The sequence below is a fragment of the Trichogramma pretiosum genome, unplaced genomic scaffold (assembly GCF_000599845.2).
Source record: "Trichogramma pretiosum strain Unisexual culture from Peru unplaced genomic scaffold, Tpre_2.0 scaffold60, whole genome shotgun sequence".
Lineage (NCBI taxonomy): Eukaryota > Metazoa > Arthropoda > Insecta > Hymenoptera > Trichogrammatidae > Trichogramma > Trichogramma pretiosum.
In genome coordinates, this window is record NW_019640805.1 from 420,005 (window position 1) to 445,453 (window position 25,449).

Consider the following 25,449-nt stretch of genomic DNA (forward strand, 5'->3'; position numbering starts at 1 on the left):
GCTTGATTTTTGGTATTTAAATCATGATTGAAGCAATGCTGTCGAAATATCTATAGATGCACCGGTATAATGTGGATTAAAGAGAGGGTGGGCTAGCCTGCCAAAGGGGGGAAAAGTGGGCGGCCCGCGGCATGCGCCCCTCTGAAAGTATGAGCGCCGCTGCAAGCTCCACCGTGCTCAGCATCGCTGCTACGCTATGCTTCAAACTTCTCAGTCTCACGCGTACGCTCGCCCGAAGCGTAGCGTTATCTTAAGGCATCATGCCATCCTGCATGGAACTTTTGCCTTTTTTACGATCGCGATTGTAGACGCGTGCGGCGTTATTTCTTTCTTGTACTTTTTCTAACAGCGTAATCGTTTGCACTCCTGAATTTCGAGTTTACCAAAATTGATTAGAAAAATATCGTTCACTTTTGGGTTTTATATGATTACGCGTGCACCAAGTAAACTATGAAACTTTTTACATAAATAGTGAGCTAAGCCAGTGTTGGAATAGCAATAAAGTGAGTGACGTTTGTAAATTCTTAGTTAGTTATTTAGTGAATACGTTTTCAATAAAGTACATGAGCACAAAAGTGCTAGAACACGTGTATTAGTGGACGTTTCCGACCATGTGGCACTAACGGTCAAAGTCAACGTAAATATGAGGATGATAACTACGTGAAGTACAGACTGCGAAGATTGAGATTCCATTGATATTTTTTGCGCTTGGTCACCTTCACGATTTTTTCATCTTCACACATTCTACGTCAGAACGATATTATCGTATTAACTTTTGTAAGTTTCAATTTTCTAAGACATATGAAATTTAATAAAATTACTTTATATGTATAGTTTTTTTTTATAGAAAAAATGCTTTTGTTTAGTTTTATAAACAATTCAGCGAATTATATTTATTCATTATTTTTCTTGTTCATAATTGTATAAGTAAAACTGTATTATACTTTTTTATATAGTAATTGTTTTAATTATCTTCATTGAAAAATGTATGTTATATGTTGAGCTGATTTGTTGATTGTCCGGTTAAAAATAGACTTGAAATTTCTGCTCATAATTTGATAAAAACGTAATTCGTTTAATTTGTTTAAAGTGTAAACTTTTCATACACAAATTCGATTCGGTTATTAATATCTTGTATATGAATAAATGTGATTTATAACATGCTAATAAAGTGAAGATTATATTGCTATCATATTAAAGTACTTTGAAATTGACGCTGGTAAAGTATTTTATCAACACATTAAAGTTGCATCGTATTCAACAATTCTGTAAAAATAATTATAAGTGATAAATAAAAAACTGTCTTTGTTTGCATAATTATTCATCATATACTTCACTGTTATTATTTGTACCTATCGTTTTAAAGAAAGATTACAAGATTTTCAAATTGATAAAACTGATGATAAATTTTCAAAACTCAATGAAATATTTTTCATTTCAAATACTGTAATAAAGTATGCAGATTTTGATAAATTGAACGATGATCGTAATGTTATGCTATTTTCCATACATTAAATAATGAAATGAGATTAAAAGAGTATTTTAATTGAGTCATAAATATGTCCTAAGTATTTGTATAAAACTTTTATAATTCTTAATTTTTCTGGGCACTTAGCTTTATAATTAAAAATAAACTTTTAAAGTGCCAGAGGCATCACGTGCCTCGTGTCATTCAAGAGTACCAATGGAAACATCGCCAAGTCATAGCAGCAACGTGTCCCATAATCGCAACTTTTACAATAATGAACAAAAAGTTATTTTATTTATTTAAGCTTATTCAATAAGTAGAAAGTGTAAAAAAGAAAACTGCTACTTTTTGCAGCATACAATCCTTACTTCATCTTCTTTCCTTTTTCATTTCATAACTTTACTCGTTAAGAAATTCCTTGAATGAAAATACGACTTTATCAAAGAGAGGCCTGAGGTAGCAATCCGCATGCTGATATGATTTTTCTCATATCCTATAGTTTGGACTGCTTCAGAGCTTCGATTCATTTGAAATTATTTTTTGATTATTAGTTTTACGACGACCACTGTTCAATAATAATTAATTTACATAGTTTCTATTCCATGGTAAATTATAGCGAGTTGCTGATGAAATTTTAACATTCGATTATTACAATTATAACTTATAATAACATAAAAAACTTTGCCAATCGAATAGAAACTCATCTAATAGTACTTTCATGTATTGAATGATTGAGGATACACTTGAAATAATGTCACTTGTATGAATCATGTATGCATACGTAAAACTTGTTCTCGAGTGTCGGCAGGTAAGTTTACTCATCATTTGGTTTGGGTAAAAGTTAAGTAAAATTTCATGGGGGAAATTTCAGTACTCTGTAAATTTATGCAATTTACGATATAAATGCATCGGTATAGAGACTACAGTCCGTTTTTAGCTACATTGCACCTAATTATCTATGAACCAAAAATTTCATTTGAATTAAGTTATTGTTTTACTACATTTTTCATATTGAGCCCTATTAGAGAATTTTTTGCAAAGCCCAATTTGGTAAAAAAATATACAACATAAAATATTATAAATGATTCTAATTACAAATATTCGAGTGCATGGTTTAAAACGAAAAATTCAAGTTTCGATAAAAACAAATTTTTGGGGATTGAATCCTATTTTTTAACTTTTATGATAGCGTAATCTATGGGGATATGTGATGTGTCACACATTGACATTTTATACGAAAGTAGATCATGACGGAGCACTCGTTGTATAGATACAGATGCATTGGTAGTATCGGTACCAGCAGCTCATTTTAGCAAAAGCTTTTACCAAACGTTCTCTTTCGGATTCATTTTGATTAAATGATCGAATGCCGAGTATCTGATCGATTTTTAGCGCGCTTTTACTTCTCTCTCGCATCGGCTCGCGTTCCCACTTTTTCGAGTTTATGTTATCGTCATATCGGTATCGGCATACATATGAATGGATCCGTGTGATATACACATTTGTGTATTAGAGTAGCTCTACACAGCTATATAGCCGCTGGCTTACTGCGTATCGTTGACTCGAGCGTAAACAATAACTTATTGAAAACGTGCCAAAGTAGAGTTGTGGACTTTGCAATTGTTAAGCTCGCCCGTAGTCTCATCCTGTTTATGCGCATTGTGGATAGTGAGAGAGAAAGAGAGAAGAGGGGAAAAAAGCTCACAGCTCGCGAATACAAATCTGCTTGACATTTAATGAACGGTGTAGTTTGTGTGCGCGCGCTTGGAATCCCAGGATACTATGGGCGTGCGGCGCTCATACGAACTCTGATTTACAGGGTAGTTTGACTTCCGCGGACTGGCACAATAACCACCAATTCGTAAATCGCCTCGTAAATCTCGCAAGCACCCCCAGCACTCGGCGCTACGTGCATCTGTAGATTGGCAATGTGTATCATTGTGAGCGTGTCCAGCAATTTGTCCCATTTCGTTAAAAGTGCGCCGCGCGCGCGGGGATGCTGGTGAAAAAGCAAAAGGATGCATACGCGCTGAACGAGCGCCGGTGCGGCGGCGCGCTCTCTTCCCTGCGCCGCTGTTACGCGATCCCGATCGTTTTAGGGGCGCCCAAGCAATGCTATCCCTGGCAGTTGACGCAATACTCCCAGTATTCATACACTCAAGCTATGCTCGGCCAAGTTGGCGCGACGCCTATTAATTGGCTCCGAGTGTACTCACACGGTCGCGCCTTCCCTCTTTTGCACTCGGCAGCGCACGGTACCTTCAACTTTCTGTATTTTGTCCGATCGCTTCGATGCCGCCCTTGCTTTATGTCTCTGATTTTACGCGTGGATAGCATGATATCACTGATACGAATTCGGCGTGTATACGTACATTTGAAAAACAACAGAAACTATAGTTGTTTTCTCCCAAAGCGTTTAATCCTCTCCGCTGATACACAAATCATTCGTTTTGAACACGGAAAATATCGAGAAAATTTTCAACGATTTCAATTTCACCTTTTTGTTTTTCCACATGTTATATACTTAAACATTTAAGTAAATGATTGTTATCTAAAATTTTTCAATGGATAAGGAAAAACTAAAATTTTTAAGAAGGTTTTCAGACATTTCGATACAATTATTTTTTGAAAAAATTTTGTAGCTGTCTAGACATTGAAAAAACTAAGGCATCCACACAGCTTTTTGGAAGAATGTTTAGTTGAAATTGCGGACATTTTTATTTTATTTTCGCTCCGATACATCGTCTTAAAAATATTCCCTTTTTCTATGTCCTTCTTTAGATTAAAGAATGCTGTAGCTAAAATTATTCAGGTTAGACATTTTTGAATGTATATTGGTTTGCAGTTATGCTGCTTCATTCTATTTATTTATAACGAAAGGCCTCCGTTTTAGTATCGGACAATGATAGTAAGAAGAAAGGTAAAGACGAGATACCCGAGTTTGTTTTCGCAGCTGGCTGCCGTTGATGTGTGTCTCTAAACTCATCACAAGTACGCGAGATTCGGCTTGGACGAATGAATAGAAATGAAAGCACGAGCTTCGGAGATTATACCGTGAAAGTATAATGAATACAAGTGAATGTATAACTAAAAACGGCTACGACTGCCCCAGACTAACTGCTCGTAACTTGATTATGCTTGTTCTCTTACCTGACTTTCTCGCTATTCAGAATAAATAGAATGGGCCATTTCTTTTGTTGTTAACTCGCTTTTTGTGCAATTTGAATTTAATTTGAATAAAGATATACACTTTTTGACTGCATCAATATAACTAATAGTTATGAATTATTGTGATAATTTATATTTTACTTGTCTAATCAACTTAATAAAGTTGAAAGTTGTACTCTGTATTTAATCTGCTGCGTATGTGTCATGTGAAAGAAAGTAAAGATGATACTGAAAGTTTAAGCAAAATAAAGTGGATGATTAAATTATTCATTTACGGGCTGGAATGAAGAAGTGAGAAAGCGTATATTTTATATACGCAATTAAATCCATTTCTCGCACCCTTTAGGAATTTGATGACAGAGTGTTTTATTTTCCTGACAAAGTTGTACGGCAGTCAAGAGAGGAAGAAGATAGTCTGCACGTGTGTGTAATTAATCTACGGAGAATTGAACCAGTTTCTTTTGTTAAATCAAATTTGCAAAGAGAAAAATTGTTCAAACGTACCTAACTTTTACAAAGTCTATATAGAAGTTCACATACGTATATTTGCGTACATATATGTACACTTTTTATATAATATAAAAGTAAATGCGTGCAAAAGAAGAAACGGTGCTATTACAGTACAGCAATGTAAATATGCAGGGGTAAGCGTGCAGACTGCGAAAACTTTGTTTCGCACTTCAATAAAAAGTATATTTTCGCAATGCATTATAGCATAATACGCACGACGTCGAGCTAGGCCGAGGATAGACGTTGGCCGCGCTGCTGCTCTGCGGGGAAATTTAACTATACCTGAAGTAGAAGAAGCTAGAAAACAAATTTATTTATTAAAATTTTTGTTTTGAGGTCATATAGACACAAATACGTGCGCACAGTGCCTCGCCACTACTGCTTGGTAGTTCAACGCGTAGGCACGACTTAATGTTAAGCAGTCTAAAGTGAATTGTGTATTTTAGGAAGAAGTTTTAAAGAAAGGATGAGAAACTTGCAAAGTTTTGGTGCAGGAAAAAATTTCATTTGTAAAGCTGTTATTCTGATTATTCTTGTGGAAATGTAGCGGGCAACAAATGCGAAACTTAACAATCACAAACATACAAGTGTATTACTTATAAAAATAGCCTTTGCTTGAAACTTTTAAAGTTACAAAAACAATTGAAAATTTTAAAAAGTCTGGCGTAGAAAAATAATGAATATTTTTTATTTCATGTAACAGGTGTCGGTCTATTGTCGAGATGATTGATCGGAAAGGAAGGAGCCGTTACATCACAATCAGTGTCTTACACATTATAACTCTAATGTGCCAAGGTACGTAATTTTCATTATTTCAAATAAACTACCATTTAGGTAGGGTTTTTCTCTAACAACCTTTAAAATCAAAAAATTTTTCACAAATTCTACAGTAATTTCAAGTATACAGTAGGATTCTTCAAAAAACGCGAACCCATATTGAATAATAATATGATAAAATATTAGATCGTGTGCACGTGTGTACGAGAAGAACGAATAAATCAGTGCACTAGTAAAGCTGTAGCTGCAGAAATAATGCAGAAGTTTTATGTGGAGGGGGTTGAGACGAGCGCACGTGCTCCGACTTCGGTTAACTCGTACAACCAATCAACATCGTAGAATATGCATATGAACGGACTTTACATGCAACTGTCACCACTGCAAGATTATCTTGAATACATTCAAATCTCCTTTATTCATGCATATGATCGAAGTCTATCACATGAAATGTTTGGCATTTGTTGACGAACACATGATTTTCTCATCGCGAAAATCAACAACCTCTCTAAGATATTTTTATACCAACTTATATGTCTTAAGGGGACCGACCTGTGTTAAAAGCTTAGATTCAAAAAATAGCTATATAAATCGAAATAGTGGAAATTTTTTTTTTGTAATCGTAAAATATGTTTATTAGACACCTGATTGACCAAAAAAAAAATTCTATTCAAGCTCTGAAATGCCAATTACGCTTATTTTTTCATAATACTAAAATATTATAATAGGATTCACTTGCCACGCGATTCTGACGTGAGCTTTTCATCAATATTGATCTATGGGGTCTGAAAATCTTCAGAAAAGTACCCTCATCCACTTAAGCGGAGCAGAATTTGAAAAAAAAGTTTGTTTTCTTTCCAAGAGCTTTAATATGGCTTCTAGTGTTGATAAAATACTAATTTTCTCAAAAATTGGCACATTTTGACGTGTATATAAAGTTGTACGCAATTTTTCAAAATTCTGCTCCGCTTAGGTGGACGAGAGTACTTTTCTGAAGATTTTGAGACCCCATAGATCAATATTGATGAAAAACTCTTTTCAAGATCATGCGGCAAGTGATTTATAACACAATATTTCGTCTTATCAAAAAAGTGATGTAATTGGTATTTCAGAGCTTGGGTAGAAGTTGTTTTTGGTCAATCTGGTGTAGAATGAACATATTTTACTATCACAAAAAAAAAAATTTCCGCTATTTCGATTCATATAGCTATTTTTAGCTGAAGCTGAATTTAAGCTTTTAACACAGGTTGGTCCCCTTAAGAATGTTCAGTCGTATTTCCTAATATTCACTTTTCACATTCACAGACTATGATAGATATCTTTTAAATTAAAAAATCTGACATTATATAATTGAAGCTTCACTTAGTTTCTTGTCACCAATTATCATTATGTAGGCAAAACTCTCAAAAATTATGAATGTTATACCATTGGTTATGATGCGTCCAACTACATTGATTTGTAAATTTTCTATTATTACACAATGGGATTTATTTAATAAGTATATGAAATATGTTCGTCTGTCGGTACCTGCCTTAATGTAGTAAATGGTTCATTTATAATTCAGAGTTACTCTTCAGCTCTAATTCACGTTATCAATGTATAAAAGCCTTAGACTTGATTCATTCTGTATTGCGCATGTCTTGCACTAAATACTTTACTGCTAAATATTTGTTGACCAGAATAAGACAATCTATTTATCTTTAGTTTATTTGCACACAGTTTTTTGATTCATACAAAATTTACAAAATCCAATGTAATGAAAATGTTCATCATTGATCATGCTCTAACTAAGGTGTTTGAATATTTTCATTTGTAAACCATGGACCTGCTGGTATATTGAGATTGATTCGAAATCGATTCAAGTTATATATTTAAAAAGTAAATTTTGATTTTAATGCGCGTTGAATTATAATAGAGAAATAAATTTACAATTTTCAAATGTTCATAATTTTTTAATGAATTTTATTCGTTTAGCAAATTGAATAAACCATAGTTTTTTTTTTCAATCTGCACACGATAAATTTGAATTCAGTTGTTTACTAGTGTTTCGAATGCCAGTCACAAATGACTTTTGAAATGTGTAGCTAATCGGTAAGAGAGAAATCTGGCAAAAAGGTCAAATGGCCATTAATATGAAATGTAAATGACTGAAAATTTTGGGAAAAAGTTCGAACGTGGGCATTAAAGCGTAAATCAAAATGGGCAAAGTAAGAGAGAATCGGTGTCACCATCGACAATATTCGTTAGCGTATGCGCATTCATTTAGTAGCTGGAAGCATAGAAATAATTGTCAGACGCGTTTTCCATATACCAAATCGACAACAGCAACAGCAACAGCAATATGGTTGAAAGTTCAGCCTTTAATTTGTCGTATTCCAATTTCCGAGGATGCATCGAGTTGTTGCTGCTTTCTCTTGATGTATAGTATACGTTGCCGGTTGCCCGGTGGCTTCACGCATACACACACCCACGCATTCCCACACGTACTGCATACTCGGCACTGGGTAAAACTGATTTGGCGGAGAACTACCAATTACGCTTTTGGTTCCATTCGTTTGATCTCCATTACCTTGATCAAATGGGGTGCTCGTTTCGTTTTCTCGCTTAGCTGTTCGTATCACTCTAGTTTTTCATGAATTCTGCACGGCAAAATCTCTCACCCGCACTCTTCTGTCTGTGTCGGCGCGCATAGATGCTGTGCCAATGATCGCACCAAGCCTCGCCCGTTCATACATCGCAACTGTTTGTGTAATCCACCGATGAACACTAGTACAAAGCCAGCCGTGGTTAACGACTGTATAGACACGTATACTCGCACAATCGAGCCGCGTATAGATGGACGAGTTTTAACAATTTTATACGATTTTTGATATAATTAACTTGATATTTTGAACGATCGCGCGCTGTATAATTATTACGGTTTTAACTTTTATTATTTAGACTATAATTCATAGCTCCGATGAGAAGAATGATTCAAGTGAAAAATAAAACAAGTTGTAAAAAGTAAACAAGGCAAGGGTGTGGATTTAATTTCATTTCGGAAAAGAAAAAATTCGGTTTGACACACGAAAAAAGAGTTCAATATAACTCGAGCATGCACACGGAATATTCTTTTGACATATAAGAAGGAAGAAAACTTTTGAGTTTTATGTAGATAGGATATAGTAGTCGCGCAGGCTTAAAGTAAAAAGTGAGTTTCGACAACAAACTCTTCTTCGGCAACTTTTATATACATTTTCTTCTTTCATCTTGCTTTTTTTCCTCCTTTTTTTTTGTTTACGTACTTATCCCGGGGTATAGAGAGAAGAAGTAACCAGCACGGGGAAGCTTGTACTTCGGAGTCGTTTAATGGGAAATTATAATCCTCACCTTACACATAGTCGAACACGTGTTTCGCAGTGCGTTTTGTTTCCAAAGCGCGATGACGTACAAGTGTAAATAATTCACTCTTGAGGCTGCGTATCGGCGGCCCCTCGACTCTCGAATGCGGCAATGATTTACGCAACATCTTAGCATAATCGATTGTACAAACGGCAAGATAATGTTCATGTACGTAGATATAAATACACGTATACACATAAGCGCGTGCGAGCGAATTGCCTCAAGGGTTGTTCATATCGATCGAGCTATGCACAGTGCCAGAGGTATAGGTTGTAAGTTTAGTTAGTCTTGCAGTCTAGTGCGGTAGTGGCTGCCGATGCTAGCATTAGTAGTAGTAGTAGTGGTGGTGGTAGTAGTAGAGCTAGTAGTTGTGTAGCAGGGAGAGAGGTAGTAACTACTCAGATTAGCGTTATCAGAAGGTAGCAACGCGTGAAGGTGGTTTACCTTGACACTGGCAAGACGTCGACGACAGCACTACAAGATCAACGCTAGCCGTAACTTCTTACATTACGAGAAAGAGAACTTGAAGGACTGTGAAGACTCTTTTCCTCTCTTGGTTCCCTAGCCACATACTTGGACTGAGAGTTGCAGCCTTCGACTCGATTCTCTCTCGCTTATATTACCCCTACCCAGCACTTATTTACACTCGAGCGAAAATTCGTTAATGAAATATGCTCCTTCAGACTCCCCGACCCTCCGTTTATTCTCCCTCGTTCGGGCTCGCTCGGTCTCTCTCCCTCTCGTTCACCCTCATTCACCACATCCGCCTTTAACTTGTTTGATTAATTATTCTCGAACTCTCCTGCCTCATCCTTTTCGCGAACATCTTGAAGATAGGCTTGTAGCCTTCGCGATCTTTCATTCCGTTTTACGCGCAGCTAATGTTCGATCGCAATTCTAATTAGTTCACTGGAATTATCGATTTCTTCTATATCGATTCTCAGCCGAAGCTCTGCGCTACGGCGCGGGCACCTTTAACGAGAATTTGCCTCAGAATCTTCTTTACTTCGCTCTCCTGGCTTTCATATGAAAAGTTTCTTCGACGAATGTCGTAGCTGATTAAACTGCATTCGCAGCCAAGTACTTTGTGCGAGAAAAGTACTGCTCGGCACACTTGAACTGTGCGAAGGAACAATTGTAAATAGTGTATATAATAAACACTATCGCAAGTACGAGAGAATGTCTGTGATCCTTGTTTCCAAGTCGAACAGTTGCAATAGATCTTGTTCTATGCTTTGGAGCATCTCTCGACTTCGACTTCATCGTTGTCATCGTCGTCGTCGTCGTCATAGGTAGAGCGGAAGAGTCGCCACCGTGAACGGAAACTCTCTCTTGAAGCTTTCCGAGCACTTGGGTGCTCATCCCCTCGAGCGCTACATATAGTCGTCTGTTTTTGTTTGCATATTCACATACATACCTCTGCATCTATATAATACAGTATATATTCACTCTGGCCCATACGTACACTCTTTCTTAGGCCAACATTATTTACACTTGCTAAAACCTTTCAAGTTTCACGTCTGCGTATTTTTGCATATAAAACAATATATTTTTTATTAAAATGTTAATTCACTTGTTTTTATGTTTGTGGCTTTTATTTTTTAGGCTTTCAGTGTCAGGTGTCAATAACGAGCGCAAGCAATTTTATTGCATTTTTAAACAAAGAATATTGGCGCAGTCACTTCATTTTTTCTCCTGTGCCCTAATTTGTTTGTGACTTCAAGTCGTTACTGATGTAATATATAGGCACATTATAAGTTTTGACTAAATTTCGTGAAACTTTGCTAGGATATTTGATAGTAAAAGGGTTAAATTCGAGGATGGCCAGCCGAAACAGTATACAACAATGATCATTAGTGTTTTAAATCGTAGGCCACAAAGTGTCTCGAGCCATTCGTAAAGTGTTATAATGATTCTCGCGTACAAGCTCCAACGTACACACCGCCGCTGCTGTACAAGGATACGTGTGTCCAAGTCCGGTATAGACCAGACAAATACACAAGCGACTATGCTCGGAGCCGTTCGCCGGTATATAAGGCAGGGAAAGCTTAAACTGAAGCGCTTGTGTACGTATACGATATAGAAGGAAAAGCCACAGGCGTGTGCAAGCGCGCGAGTCTCATAATGTGGCCTTCGCGTAACTCATGCAAGAAGAGAAGAGAGAAGCCGTAACATTAGGATGAATTTTAAAAAGCTGCTGCCTTCGCTCGCTCGCGCACACGCTGCATACCACCGAGACCACCGGCGTACGGGTCATGAAACGATAATATTACAGCTTGGCCCGGATACAGCATAAACTCCTGCTGCTGCTGCTTTTGCTGCTACTGGTCTCACTTGTTCGTGATTCCGAAGTACCTTAACCCATTATCTATACGTGTACAACAAAACATTAATATTAATACGTATTTTTGAGCTCATGAATGCCTCGCACGTGTTGTCATCTCCCGTTAATCCTAATTATATCATCTGCAAAGTTTGAATATTTGTCAAACAAAATTAAAAACACCCAAAGTTACAAAATAGTATTACAACTCATTATTTGTCTGACCATACAGCTTTAAAACTACTGAAACATTTTCTGGCGACAGCTTCCGATTATTATGTACGTAATTAACGTGTTCAATGATTTTTTATGCACTACGATAAACTCTCGTGCTGTGTTCATATCAACGCGTAACAAAGAGCTTAAGCGGCGAAGTGACTGTCGGGTGACCGCATAATGCGTGTAGCTAAAGCGGCATATATATACTTCGGGGGCGTTTGCGAATGACTTACGCCAAATTCATAGTTATGTGAAACCATGTTCGCATTAATGTAACGCATTAAGCCGGCTGTGAGCGAGCATATCCGAAGTGAGCTTCGAAAATTGATACTTTGGACGAGTATTCCAGTGCGGAACATCATATTCCGAACGGTGCATTGAACAGCTGCAGTGAAGATCAACGTATTTTGTCGCATGGTCGCGTGTCGTGTGCGCTATAAGGGTATGAACTTTTTTTCTTGATGCACGACGTCATGTATCGCTCGACTCTGCCAAGTCACGACAGGAGCCGAGTAAGAGAAGCGGAGAAAGTCGAACTATGTGCTTCGCATGTTACAAAATTTAATAAGCTAATTTGGAATGAATCCAAATTCGTCTAGAGAATGTAGCCCACGACGGCTGTGTAAATGTGCATTAAGTGCAGAAATTTAGCTCTGATGCAAAGCTTCTTGCGTGTATGTCTTTCAACCTATACAATCATTACAGGTGTACAATTTTTCAAATATTGAACTAATTAATGATCAAAAATTAATTCTTGTTCAAACTTTGTCTTTTAAGGTTCAATTGGGAGTCATTGCCGATAATAAAATGAAATAAGTATGAGAGAATGATTCGTACATAAGCCCTATTACGAAGCAAATGAGACAAGAATAGAAAGACAATAAGCGATCTTTACGTGTCTTTTTCTCGACAACCACGGTATAATCAATCAAATCATCGATTATTATCAGTAAACGTTGGGGAATTTGTAAAGCTCATTAGTCGTAAGTGGTATTACCAAACCTCGTTGTTTAGCACAATGTCTCCTTGGAAATTGAATGAGCAGTATTTTTTTTTCAATTTTTCGACGAGTGAAAGCTAGTGAAATCTGATTAAGAGGGTACGAGAGGGTTTCTTCAATGGAAAGAAGAAGAAGAAGAAGAAGAGGCAGAAGAAGAAAACTAGTCTTTTGCACATGCCCAAGCCTAATTAAGACAAGCTCGGTGTATTTTTCACATTACCCGACCATGGGGTCTTTGTGAATATCGACTTCAACGAATATCAGTAATTGCATCTTGTCCGCAAAAGTACAAAATTCAATGGAAATAATGTGGATGATAAGATTTGATTTTAGGAAAATCTTGATAATTTTCTAAAAAAAAATAGCATTATTACTGTAATAATGATTGATCAATAATGTACCCTGCAATTTAAAGTGAACATTTTTATTCTTCTGATTGTCTGTATCAATTCAGCCGTTAGATGTGAAAATTATTTGTTACATTTAGTCTGTTTATTTTAAATTAATGCGTGTTACAATGTCTTAAAAAAATCACACAATTTTAGACATTCAAATAAAATGTTGTTTTTGGACTTATCGAGGATTGACACCTTATACCTGATACATTAATGTGTTGTTTCAAAGATTGTTATAACTTTATTACGTTGAGTCAGTTTCTCTGAAACAATCTTTGATAGAATGACATGGATTACGTGAACGCATGTCGCATCATTTGCTGCACATCAAGTTTGTGATTCTCTACATCGATAGTAGAATTTCAAATCCTAGCAATATTACACTTGTCGTTCAGTTTTCATCGTAGAGTTGTTTCGCTTCGAGATATAATACTGACTAAACGTTCGCATTCTCGAAGTATCGAAGAATTGGTCACAAGCACGTGAGCCGATACTGATGATCGTTAAGAAAGTTTAGCACAGTCGTTTCTCTGTCTCTTACTCTAAACTCTGGTACAGATGTACAACTTTACCTGTTACTTGAAGTATCTTACGTATCCTTATCTCATGTCAACAAATGCCTCCTTGTTAAGTGTGACTTACTCGCTGGATTTACGACTTTTGACCGATTATTTTAAAGGAATTGACTGATTGAATACGTTCTTGTTTCGTACTTCTTAAACTACATACTATTATTATATACTTTGGTATATAATAGAGTCACGATGAAAATTAAATTTCAATGATGAATGAAAACGTATACCTGTATCTTGAATTTTAAAAAGCTGCACCTGACATTGCAAGTAAATACACCCACTAGAATTGTACAAACGTTTTCCAAGTATTTTTTGCGTCTTGGGTTCATATTATCTATGAGTTCCGTGGTACATGGCTTATACGAAAGATTCGTGATTTTAAGGAAAAAAGTTTGCGTAGAAAGGTAAAATCGTGAAGTTGCTGCGAATGCTTGTGCATCTTCGTATATTCATTGCATTTGATGCGTCACTATTTGCATAGTTATACGTGTATTATATGCAGTTTTAAAAATTCACAACCATTATAAAGCCAGAGTAAAAGTCTGATAAGTATAATGGAACAGGTAATTTTTCTTCCTATGAGTTTTTAAAGAATTTTTGTTACATTTAAGAAATTGAGAATGATTTTCTATTGTGGAGACTATAGGTTTAAAAGCATAAAATTAAGGTTAGACTCCTCAATAAGCGATGCTTCGAAATAATATTTTTTTTCTCGATAACATAAAAAAATGAATGTCTCCCGCTAATCTGGATTTATCAGCGAAAGATGTCGATTTTTTTGAGATTCGGCTCAGCGGTACCGCAAAATGACAAATGTGCTGGAATCTTATACAAAATCAAGATAGATTGCTTCGCGCTTTTGAACGCAGTTGCCAGCTCTGACAATGTAATATTTTTTTTGTACGCAAACGTCATTATCTATAAAAAAGAATGTTTCGTCCTATTCAAGTTTATCATGATAAAACTCTCAAGTTGGGAGAAACGAAAAAAAGTCAGGAAAAAGGGTGTACGAAATTAAATTTTCTGGCGCAGCCAACAAGTGACTTTTAATTAACGATCTTGTGCACACGTTCTCATGCCATTCGCTTTACAGCCACTCGGAATCGAATTATTTGCTTTGAAATTGCAAACTGCTTGGAAGTGTCATTGTTGGCTGTCTTTCTGACAGCTAGAATTCTTCTCAAACTTAAAACGTCTCGCACGATAAGCTATTTTAGCCAGCTTCAGTATTCATTTTCACCAGCTATTTGTATCTTACTGTGGCTCTTAGGAATCACGTCAAGAGTATTTTATCCGTAGAAAAAGTGGTTTATTCTCCTCGTTTTACACCTTACGTCCTAAGAGCTCGGTGAAAAAGAAATTATTGCACGAAAGTAACATAACGGGCGAAAAAGAGAGTGATTCGAAATCTCCAGAATTGGTGACACCAATAAATAACTGCACTCCAAGCTCAATCTCCGATGAAATTTGTCACACGACTCTTCAGCGACAGCGCGGGAGCAGCAGCAGCAGCAGCAGCAGTAGCAGCAGCAGCAGCAACGGCGGCTCTTCAATATCATTCCGTCACCCATCACGAAGACGATAACTTGATCAAAACGATCTCACCATCTCGGGAAAACTTGCTGCTTACGTATATATGTATATTGTATATATACGAGTGAGGGAAGAGATGCCACCCTGCTGGGCTGACGCACCACCGCCTATCTCGGTCGAGACTTTCCACCGCAGATTCTTGATTTTTTAATTCGTTCGGCGGTAATTACCCAAGCCTCACGCCATGAAGTAGCTATAGGGCTTTTCTCGAAGAGAGCTTGGTGAAAAAAGACGCCGTCGCCGCAACAGCAGCAGCAGCAAGGAAGCGAACGACGAAGAAGTATAAATAGCGGGTAAAAAAAAGCAGGAGCGAAGGAGCGAATAGGTTGTTGGTAGCAGTGCCGCCACCAGCACCGCTGCCGTCGCCGCTATTGCCTGCTCGCGCTGTAGAGTTGGAAAAAATGAGAGTCAAGGAGCGTCGAAGACTAGCTTCGGCGTGCGGCGAAACTTTTCCATTTCATTACATCGCGCGCGCCTGCGATCGTACCGTTTCTCTGCTATCTCGCCGTGCGCTTCTGACTGCCGCCTTGGGTGTGCAGTGTTTTTTCTCGGTCGCGCGCGCCCGCGTGCGGCCATCAACTTTATTACTTAGCATACCACCGTATAGATAAATAGACAACGGAGCGCGCCACTCTTCCGCGCGCTGGCTCGCAACTCGCGAGCTTCATTTTTATACGTGGCGGCATTATTTAGTGCGCTATACGCCGCAAGAAAGAAAGAAAGAGAGAGAGAGAGAGCGTGCGAGAGAGACAGAGGGAGAGCTTCGAAAAAGCTATACGACAGAGCGCCGCGCGTATCTTTTAGCGACTCTCGGCCTGCGACCGTAATAATGCGAGTTGCGCAGGGTCGTTTGACGTTCACCCGAGGAGGCCGAGCATTATAACTTTTTAATGTGGCCAACTGACTTTCGTGCTGTTTGCTCTCCTTGTGCGCGTCACGTAAGAAGTGGGCGAATCTCATGAATTGCTCCGCGACTCAATTATCACGGAAGCTTAATTGAAATGTCGAAAAATTTCTCCTCTCACCTTGATGACTTTTTCGAGAGGGAGGCGATCATTGTCAAACTATAAACAGCAATGTCGAATAAATAGCTGTGGCGACATTATATAGGCCCGAGGATAAGCCAAAACAGCGCCACGGATTGTGCTTAAGCTTTTGTAGCCCGAACTCTCGGGGCTAATTGTACGATTTAGTTTGTAAATATATAACGAGTGTAGCACACGAATCGTTGCGTTTGTATGTATACGTGTACATACGTAGAATCTGTAGCCTCAAAAGCCAAGCCGATTTGGTGCCGCGACGTATATGGGATAAACCAGCCGACAAATACGCCGGCGAGAGCCGTTATGAGGTGATATATGGCAGCGCGAACGTTGGCTTTCGCTTGACTAAACTCGCTTAATAGCAATAGTTACACTACTACTGTACCGACCTATACACGTATATACAGTAGTACTGTACAGATAGATACAGAGAGAGAGAGAGAGAGAGAGAGAGAGAGAACGAAAGAGAACGAGAGAAAGCCCGACTGCGTAAAGCGAGAAAAAAATCTACAGTTGAATAAAACTTCATTGCAACGAGCTACATACATTTGAGTCAAGCCAGCTTCACTTGAGCGTGCAAGCTCGACATTATAATCCAAATCGAAGGCCGTTGGGCGTCATTGCTCTTGACTCTGTGCGCAAGAACCACGAAACCTAACAGATTTTAACGGTTATATTCATGGTTATGCCGTTTGTATCGTAGAAAACGGGAATAAAAGAAACAAAAGAAAAAAGAACCACGTCTAATTACATCGAAATATCTGATTTCCCCTAGTTCTTTTAGTTTCTTCTCAGGTTTTCGAATCTCAGCCCTTGGCTCGATCTTTCTTTTTCTTATTTTTCTTTTTTAAATTTTTCCCTTAAGAGCTTTTTAACCATTTTACCTCAATTTTGCGATCATTACTAGATATTGCGGGCAGCCCAAAAGTAACATCGATTTTAAGAGATGGGCCTGGTCAATCGAAAAGCTTTATAATTTTAATTGTGTATATCGTTACAGTTTGATTTCTTTTCAATTATTTTTAGTTTAAGTGAATTAAGCCTTTATTTACTAAACAGTTTTGTACAAGTGTAGATACTGCTGACATATCTGTACTTTCCCTAGTTTTGTCGCAATGTATACATATATTTCATCAATTAAAATTGTGAAAAATTGATTTTTTATATAAATGCGAATGATGCAAACGAATTCAGCCCACGCATCCGTTTAGCGATTTGTGATATATGTCTGTCACGCTATTCAAATTCACACGTAGAGCTCTAATCAGAGCTTAATTAAGCTTCTTTTTTTGCATGTTTACCCTGGAGCCAAACGCATGTGCGCAAAGTGAAAGATATTGAGTCTCATTTTAATTATCATTTTATACTTTATTGAAAATAGGCGAATTTCATTGGGTAATACATTTTCATCTCCGAAAAGAAGAGAAAAAAATAATCTCCTTTCATTGGGGAAGGGGCGTTTCTCAATGGTCACTAGAGTTTGATATTTTTCGACTTAGTGGTGGTTTTATAGATCAAAAGTAAACGCCATCAAACCGCACAATGTAAAGACATGCGGTATGCCTTTAAATATTTTGAAACCAAAAAAAACACAATTAAAATTAAAAATTATTATATTAATGTCTAAAAAATATGAATTTATCTAACAACTATTTTTAATCCCAGTGCGAAATTAAGAATCAAAGAATTAAACTTTTACCGCATATACAAGCTTGTACGTATCCTTGGAATAGGTACGATTACATTTAAAAAAGTAACAGTTTAAATGCGCTTGAGTTCAAAAAACACGATTATTTTGTCGATAATTGGTGCAATTTTAGCTCAAGTGTAGATCTGTACAAAGTGAGAGGAGCGTTCGGATGAAAATAGAAAAAGTATTAATATTCAAATTAACCAATACTGTACATTCTTAGGTTCCTAAGACTTATTGCAAAACGCGCTAAGTATCGTTTAATTGACGATCTTTAATCGTCAGTATTTTCGTTATAAGTTGTTAATACTCGGTGCAATCGATTTTAAGAAATCCAAAGTGTAGTGGTAATTCGCGTGTTATGTATTCGAATAATCTGAGCAGGCTCGAAGATCCGCAAAAGGAACAGGAAAGAAGAGGTTGGCCAGCCGAACCCCGGGAGTCGGGTTAACGGTGTGCATTGTTAGGAACAAAGGTCGGTAAAACCGGCTTAGTGTCCAGTTAATGTCGAATGTCGAACGTCGAAAGGGTATTAGCACCGCTGCTGTTGCTGCTGCTGCCGGTGCTTTTGCACGCTGCGCTGCATGGGTTCAAACTGAGCTGCGGCTCGATGCGCTGGTCATGTTACGCAATCGGCCCAGAACTGTGTATGTGTGTGTGTATATTAAGAGCAGCGATCGAGCGGCTGCTTCCGCTTCTCCGATGTTATTAGCGTAAGCTTTACGCCTTAGACCCCGTCAGCCGAGCTATGACTCATGTATATCGTCGACGATGTAACAAATGCTCGTCTTCGTTCGTTTCACCCAGCGATGTATCACGATACCCCCGGGCAAACCCGCCCGCGAAGGCGGCTCCTTCTGTCCGCGTTCGTTTGATTTTATTCTAACAAACTTCATCCGACGCTTTAGTCTCCGCCGTAATGCAAGAAAAGTAAGGTTGACTTTTATGTTTATCCAATAAAAGACTGCAGCTTTCACATTAAATCGAAAAGAAACTCTGCCGCTTCTGCTGCACTTTAACGCCCGACAATGTAATGCAAAAAAACTCTGGCAAAATATATTTTTAACGATGCCTCGGCAAATTTTTCAAGGTGTCTTTATCATTTGAAAATGAACTAATGTAAATCTCTGCACATATACTGTAAACGAGTAGATCTGAAAAACATCAGTTGCTGAAAAGCAAGAAGAAAGACTTACGGAAAATACGTGTGTAGGTGCGAATAGAATCAGTGGGGAGAAACAGAGGGATGGCAGTAAGGTTTTCCTCTGCGGTTGTTACTATTGTCCTTGGAGGGTGCTTTTGCAAGCTGAAGTTTAGGCAAATCTTCCTAATGAATATAGATGGGTTCTTATGGATCCCCTATGTTTTAGACATTTCTGCTAACCAATGGCACTACGTCGCTGCTACTCGCTTTTACTTTTATACTAATATGAGTGGCTTAATATTTGGTTTGCGCCACCCACCCTACACTCTCTTCATTTACAAGTTGCACAACCGGCGATAGTAGCGTCAATTTCACTTAATCAACGACACTAGCAGTTTCCTCTCTCTCTCTCTCTCTCCCCTTCCCTTCATTCTCTTAGTGTAATTGTACTCATATGTCCAGGTATATATATTTTACCGCCAAGCTTACCAAATATTTCCCGGTGGATTTGAATTTTAGCTTGCAACAAGTCGAACATAACTAAAAGTATATATGTATAATATATAACACCTCCAGCATTGAAAATAGCAAAGGTGCTATAAACCTCAAACCGAATATTAGCACAATAGATTATCATTTCAAAGTGCCATAAATTTAATTTCATAATTCCTATAATTTCCTGCATACGCGATGTACAATATGCAAACATGTACAACTCTAATCAGCAGAATAACAAAAAAACAGATAAAAGTTTCAACACAGACTAGAAAATATCCCGGGCAGCGTTTCGCGGGATAAGATGTTATTTCGTTGATACTTGATTATTCAAGTTGAAGCTGAATTACTTTAAACGAATTTTATATCTCGATATACGTCACAGGGTGCTCGGCACCTGATTCTCGAAAGCAGTTGTTAGTCCTTCAATATTGTTGTTTGAGAACGCACTAATACTCTTGATTAAGATCACTTTTCAAAGGAGCTTTGGATTATCTCCAACAGCTACGTATAACTAAATAGATATATGCATTATTGCATTTAGACAGTTCAAATAAGGCTCAACATAAAGTGGATCAACATAAAGTGGATTTAATCGATATGTAAAATTAACATCGTACTTGAAATTTGTCAAATCCATTGAAGTAGTTTTTCAGAACAATCTGCATTTTCAATACAATTTTTAATTAAATATTGAATTAATCATGAAATTTATGATAGCAAAACCGATCATCAATCAGCTTTTAAGAATATAAATAATTTTTTCCCCTGGATATTTAAGTCTAAAGTAAAAAATATAAGTTGAAGAATAGATTAGAAAGCAAGAGAAGGATGAGAAAAAAATTGGCTTTATGGAATGAAAAGGCAGGGTTGAGATAGTTAAGGGCGGGCACCGGTCCGTGCGAAGAAAACATTAAAATCAGATGTACAGTCGAGAAATGGGATACAGGAAAAAGCTCAAGTTCAGACTATAGAGGAGTTAGTTGGCAAGGTAGAGAAGAAGCGAAATGGAGATGGATAATAGCAGCCGCGGCAGCAGTAGCAGCGCGCGGGATAGAATTGTTCCTGGAGCGAACAAAAAACCAATCCATCCCCGAGTGTTATCGGATGGTAGAGACACTCGTGGAACGAGACTTGTCGCAAGTGCAGCTGCTGTTGCAGCAGCAGTAGTAGTGGTGGTGGTGGTGGTGGTGGTGGTAGTAGCAGTAGAAGTAGAGTCCCGGCCCGGTCGACGAGCGACGTTGCTGCAGGCGATGCCTGCCTTTACTCCTGCTCGACTCGTTTCTCTTTGCTCTTTATTTATATACATGCGAGCATACCAAAGCATTATTTTCTTTTCTCCCTCCCTTTCTTTCGGTCTCTGTCTCTCCCTCTTCCCAGTGCCATATATGCGCGCCGTGCACACACCCGTTGGAATATTCAAGTTTGCGTATAATTCAAAGCTTTGTAAGCTCACTTATATTCGCGGCTCTATCCGTGAATGTGCTTGTACCGCATCGCGCTGGGTATTGTATATATGCGTGTAATACTCGCGAATCGCGATACAACGAGAATAAAACAGCATCAGACAACCTAGGAGGTGAGATTATACCGCTCTGATAGTTTAGCCAAGCGTATAATGCAAATGACTCTTTTTCTGCTTTTTCTCTTATGCGCTTATCACGCATATATATCATGATGTATATTTTTTCTCTTTCTCTTCTTTTTCTTCTTTCCCTTCTTCTTCTGCTGCCTACAATTACACGCTAGTAATTGTTCCAAATTGCAAGCAATACGTATGAGCATGCTTCACAATGATACTGGATTAACAAGTGAATACGCAGCATTTATACAAATAATTATTGATAATATTTCAGGCATGAATATGAATTATTTTTAAAAATTTCGAATCACTTACTCTTTATAAGCCAAGCTTTAATAGACGAGCTCTCTTCATATGTGCTCTACAATATATACTTAGTTTTTAATTACTTAAAACTCTTTCAACAGTACAAGCTTCTATGTCATATATAAATAGATTTAATATTTTTGTATTGCTTATAATTGATTATTAATTGATTATTGATTAATTTTAAAAATGAAATTTGATGTAAAAATATTTAGTTAGTTTTGCATTTACCATAACTCTTTTTAATCGATTGTCATGTATTAAAAGTAAGCTCGAGAACAAATGGCCGAAATATAAATAACTAAAATACTCGTGATTTTCAAACATCTAACAAAAATTTAAGTAAAGAAGAAAAATAATCAAGTTTATAAATAAACTTGCACGTTAGCTGACACAAGAGAGATAAAATCATGTGACTTTTGCCAAGCTTGCCAAGCTGCTGCCCCGCTGCAACAACGTTAAAAATGTATAGGCAAGCTGCAGCTTGTATACTAGAATGCACAACGGAGTAAGCGCGCGCACACACACAGTCACCCATGTACGTATTATATACATTTCGCTTGCACTAACGATCGTGACCAACGCCGTAAATTAGTTTACAAATAATGCGTGAACGTGATAATGCACAGCCCTTCGTGAGTCGTGGGAGTTTGTGAGTATGCGTAAATATCGTTTGGTATATTGTGTATAATATGCGCACTTGATACATTCCAACTTCTTTTCCACGGGCAGAATTAGATATTTCGTTATTAAAACTATTTCTCTTTTTATTTCTTTATTTATTAAATAATCGTATGTATCATCATTTTTTTATATTACATGGTAGACAGTTTATCTTTATTATAAAAGCATTCTCTGTAATTGTACAATCGAACGAATTCCACGAGTGAAGTTCGATTCAGATCATACGAGCACCTTCTCCTTCAGAGATCAAATGGTAGCTGTTTAAAGCTATCTACGGCGAGTGTAAGATGACAAAGATATGTATATTTTGTCCGTTGATATATTTAAATTATGATACAATTACAAGTTACAATTACAAGAAGTTACAAGAAGTTACAATTATCATTTAAGCTGCTTAAGGGTAATCATAAGGAATAAGGTAAACCGACAAAGGCCAAGTAAGCTTGTCTTTGGCCAATACTTAAATTATCCAAGTAAGATATCTACAAGTTATTTAGAAACAGCCATAATTGCTACAGTCATTAAATTAAACAATCATTTGACCAATATTTTAATTTTTTTTTTTGAAAATTCGAACTTCGAATATTATCAGAAAGGAGATTCTGCATTTTTCATATTCTGGTAATAAAAGTAGCAGAATTAGCAACTGCTATCGAGCCGTCCTCGATGAATAAAGTAAATCTTTAACTTCATTCAAGAATCTTTGCATGTTCTGATAACAAGATTCAATTACAAGCGTACATATCTGATAAGGTATCAAACCCTCAATTCTTCGGGCATGTCAAGAATTGAAATTAAGATTTCAACTCTCTGACATTAATTTTTAGACAAACTCAGTCTACATAAGATTTATCCGACAACTTCGATGAAAAAACCAAGACTAGCTATTTTCACCAACAGGCATGAGGTCCTTTCTATGCTTGGCTAGTCAATCTAAAAACCATGCATCTTATGAAGTAGTAATATATTGTATTTAAGTGTTGCCAGAGTAGCGCCTGCTCGATGATTTAGGTTTAATACATAACGCTTATATACCTACAATTTTCAGCATTATAGAATATAACCTGTGCATTAGGGTGGTTCACTTTTGCAAAAAAGGTTCAAAATCGCGTATACGTCATGGCGATTCTGAAAGTTCAAGTCTTTACGAAAAGAAAGCCGGGTTCAGAACCTAAAAAAAAATGGCGGGAACCGGTGTCTGTAAAATGGCTGTAAAATTGAATGACATTGTGATTTTGGTCCTAAAACATCGTTTTAGAAAAAAACCATTTTTTTCGAAAACATCTCGTTTTCGAGATTTTTCGTCAAATTCAGCCAAAAAAAATCGAAAATTTTCATTTTTATGAATAAAAATAATTTTAAAGCATATACTAATTTATACGGTTGGATTCGTCACAAAAAATCCTAAATTTTGGTAGTGTCAACAATTTTCGAAGATTTTTTCTGTTCATTTTTAAACGTTGCAAAGTCGATTTTTGGATTTTTAAGCGAAAAAAAAAATCAATAAAGTACATTTTTATCGACGAAAATGAAGTCGTAGAGCAAAACTGACTACGGCATTCGATTCTACAGACAAAAATACGTAAGAAAATGTATTGTCGATATTATTTTTACTCTCGAAACACAGTTTGAAATAAATTGAATGATTGACCGATTTTGCTCCTATTTTGGACCACGTTTTTAAACTTCAAAAATCGATCGACACCGGTTCCCGACACTTTTTTTAGGTTCTGAACCCGGCTTTCTTTTCGTAAAGACTTGAACTTTCAGAATCGTCATGACGTATACGCGATTTTGAACATTTTTGCAAAAGCGAACCACCCTACTGTGCATCTTGTCAGATGCTCACGTATGACAGGGTCATATATATCGCCAGGTTAGAACCTGTGCGAGGCATCCGTGATTACGCATACATAATCGAATTTATGAAGTTGCGAGGATGTCCTACGGCACTCGCAAATGTTTACGTATAATATGTATATTATACGAATCGCCAGGTTAGTGCCTGCGCGATGCATTAATGTGTGTACATCAAATGTACAGCATTGACAGGTCAGTGCCTGCGTTATGCATAAGATGCTCACGTACGATTAGAGTCGTACGTATCACCAGGTTAGAGCCTGTGCGATGCATCGAATTTTAACGTATGTGAAATATACGTGTCGTCGGGCAAGAGCCCGTGGACGACGTGGTGACAAAAAATATCTCGTAAGAGATGCGTATGTAAACATATACGCCACGAGAGGTTATAATCTCTCGCCGTCACCAAGCACGACTCGTTCGTGTGCGAGGATATAACCTACGCACCTAGTAATAACGAAATCTTGTGCTGTAACTCAGTGAAGCCTTTGTTCAACACCAAGATCACTAACAAACATACACAACACAGAAATCCCTCATAAACACGAGACTCTGCTGCAACACCGAGACACTGAGATGTTCACGATGTGTCCAAGCGACGATCGACGTGACGACTCGAACGCTGATATCCGTTTCTTTTCCATACAATCCTCCTCTGCAATTTCGTGAAGTTGAAGTTGCACGATGATCCCGACGATGTCCTTTCTCTACGTAAAGTAGAATCACTCGCACTGTGGAGGTTAACTCGCGTATTTGCTTATACGTGTGGTTTCACCGACACACAAAAAAGGAATGAGGCTCGCTCGGCGTTGGGCGCGACGCAGTGGCAGTTGCGTGCAACTTTTTTGCTTTGAATGTGCGTATCACTGGCCCCAATCGAGGGGACTACCATTTGATCTCTGAAGGAGGAGGCGCGAAGTATAATTTCATATGGGAAAATAGTAGATTGAAAAAATGTGTTTTTTTGTTTTGAAATAATCAATAATTCGAGTATCAAATGAAACGTACTTGATCACTCATTTTTTTTCGATAATCAATATCAATATTACTTATTGCTTATTGTGATGTAAATAATAAAGGCAAGTTTATTGTTATGTATTGTCATTTGTGTCTCAATAATAAGATTGCACGGTGTTAAAACCTAGTGTGCACTGTAAAATGCATATCGCTGTAGCTTCTGTGCATTAGTAAAATGAAAAGTTATTTCAAATTATTTCAATATATTTCAAATTAAAGTTT

General features: G+C 37.3%; 1 protein-coding gene across 4 annotated transcripts in view; it reads left to right on the forward strand.

Annotated features, from left to right (window-relative positions):
- The first annotated feature begins 249 nt into the window (after window positions 1–249).
- Window positions 250–25,449, forward strand: part of LOC106653442 (lachesin-like) — a 122,859-nt gene continuing 97,659 nt past the window's right edge. For 2 of the 4 annotated variants that reach the window (XM_023459981.1, XM_023459987.1), the window contains exons 1-2: window positions 250–777; window positions 5,850–5,941. In XM_023459981.1, coding sequence (XP_023315749.1) covers window positions 5,869–5,941 — 73 coding nt within the window. In that variant the 5' untranslated portion in view covers window positions 250–777; window positions 5,850–5,868. Of the gene's footprint in view, window positions 778–5,798; window positions 5,942–25,449 lie in introns of those variants that run through there. The other 2 variants (XM_023459983.1, XM_023459977.1) reach the window with 2 other exon arrangements.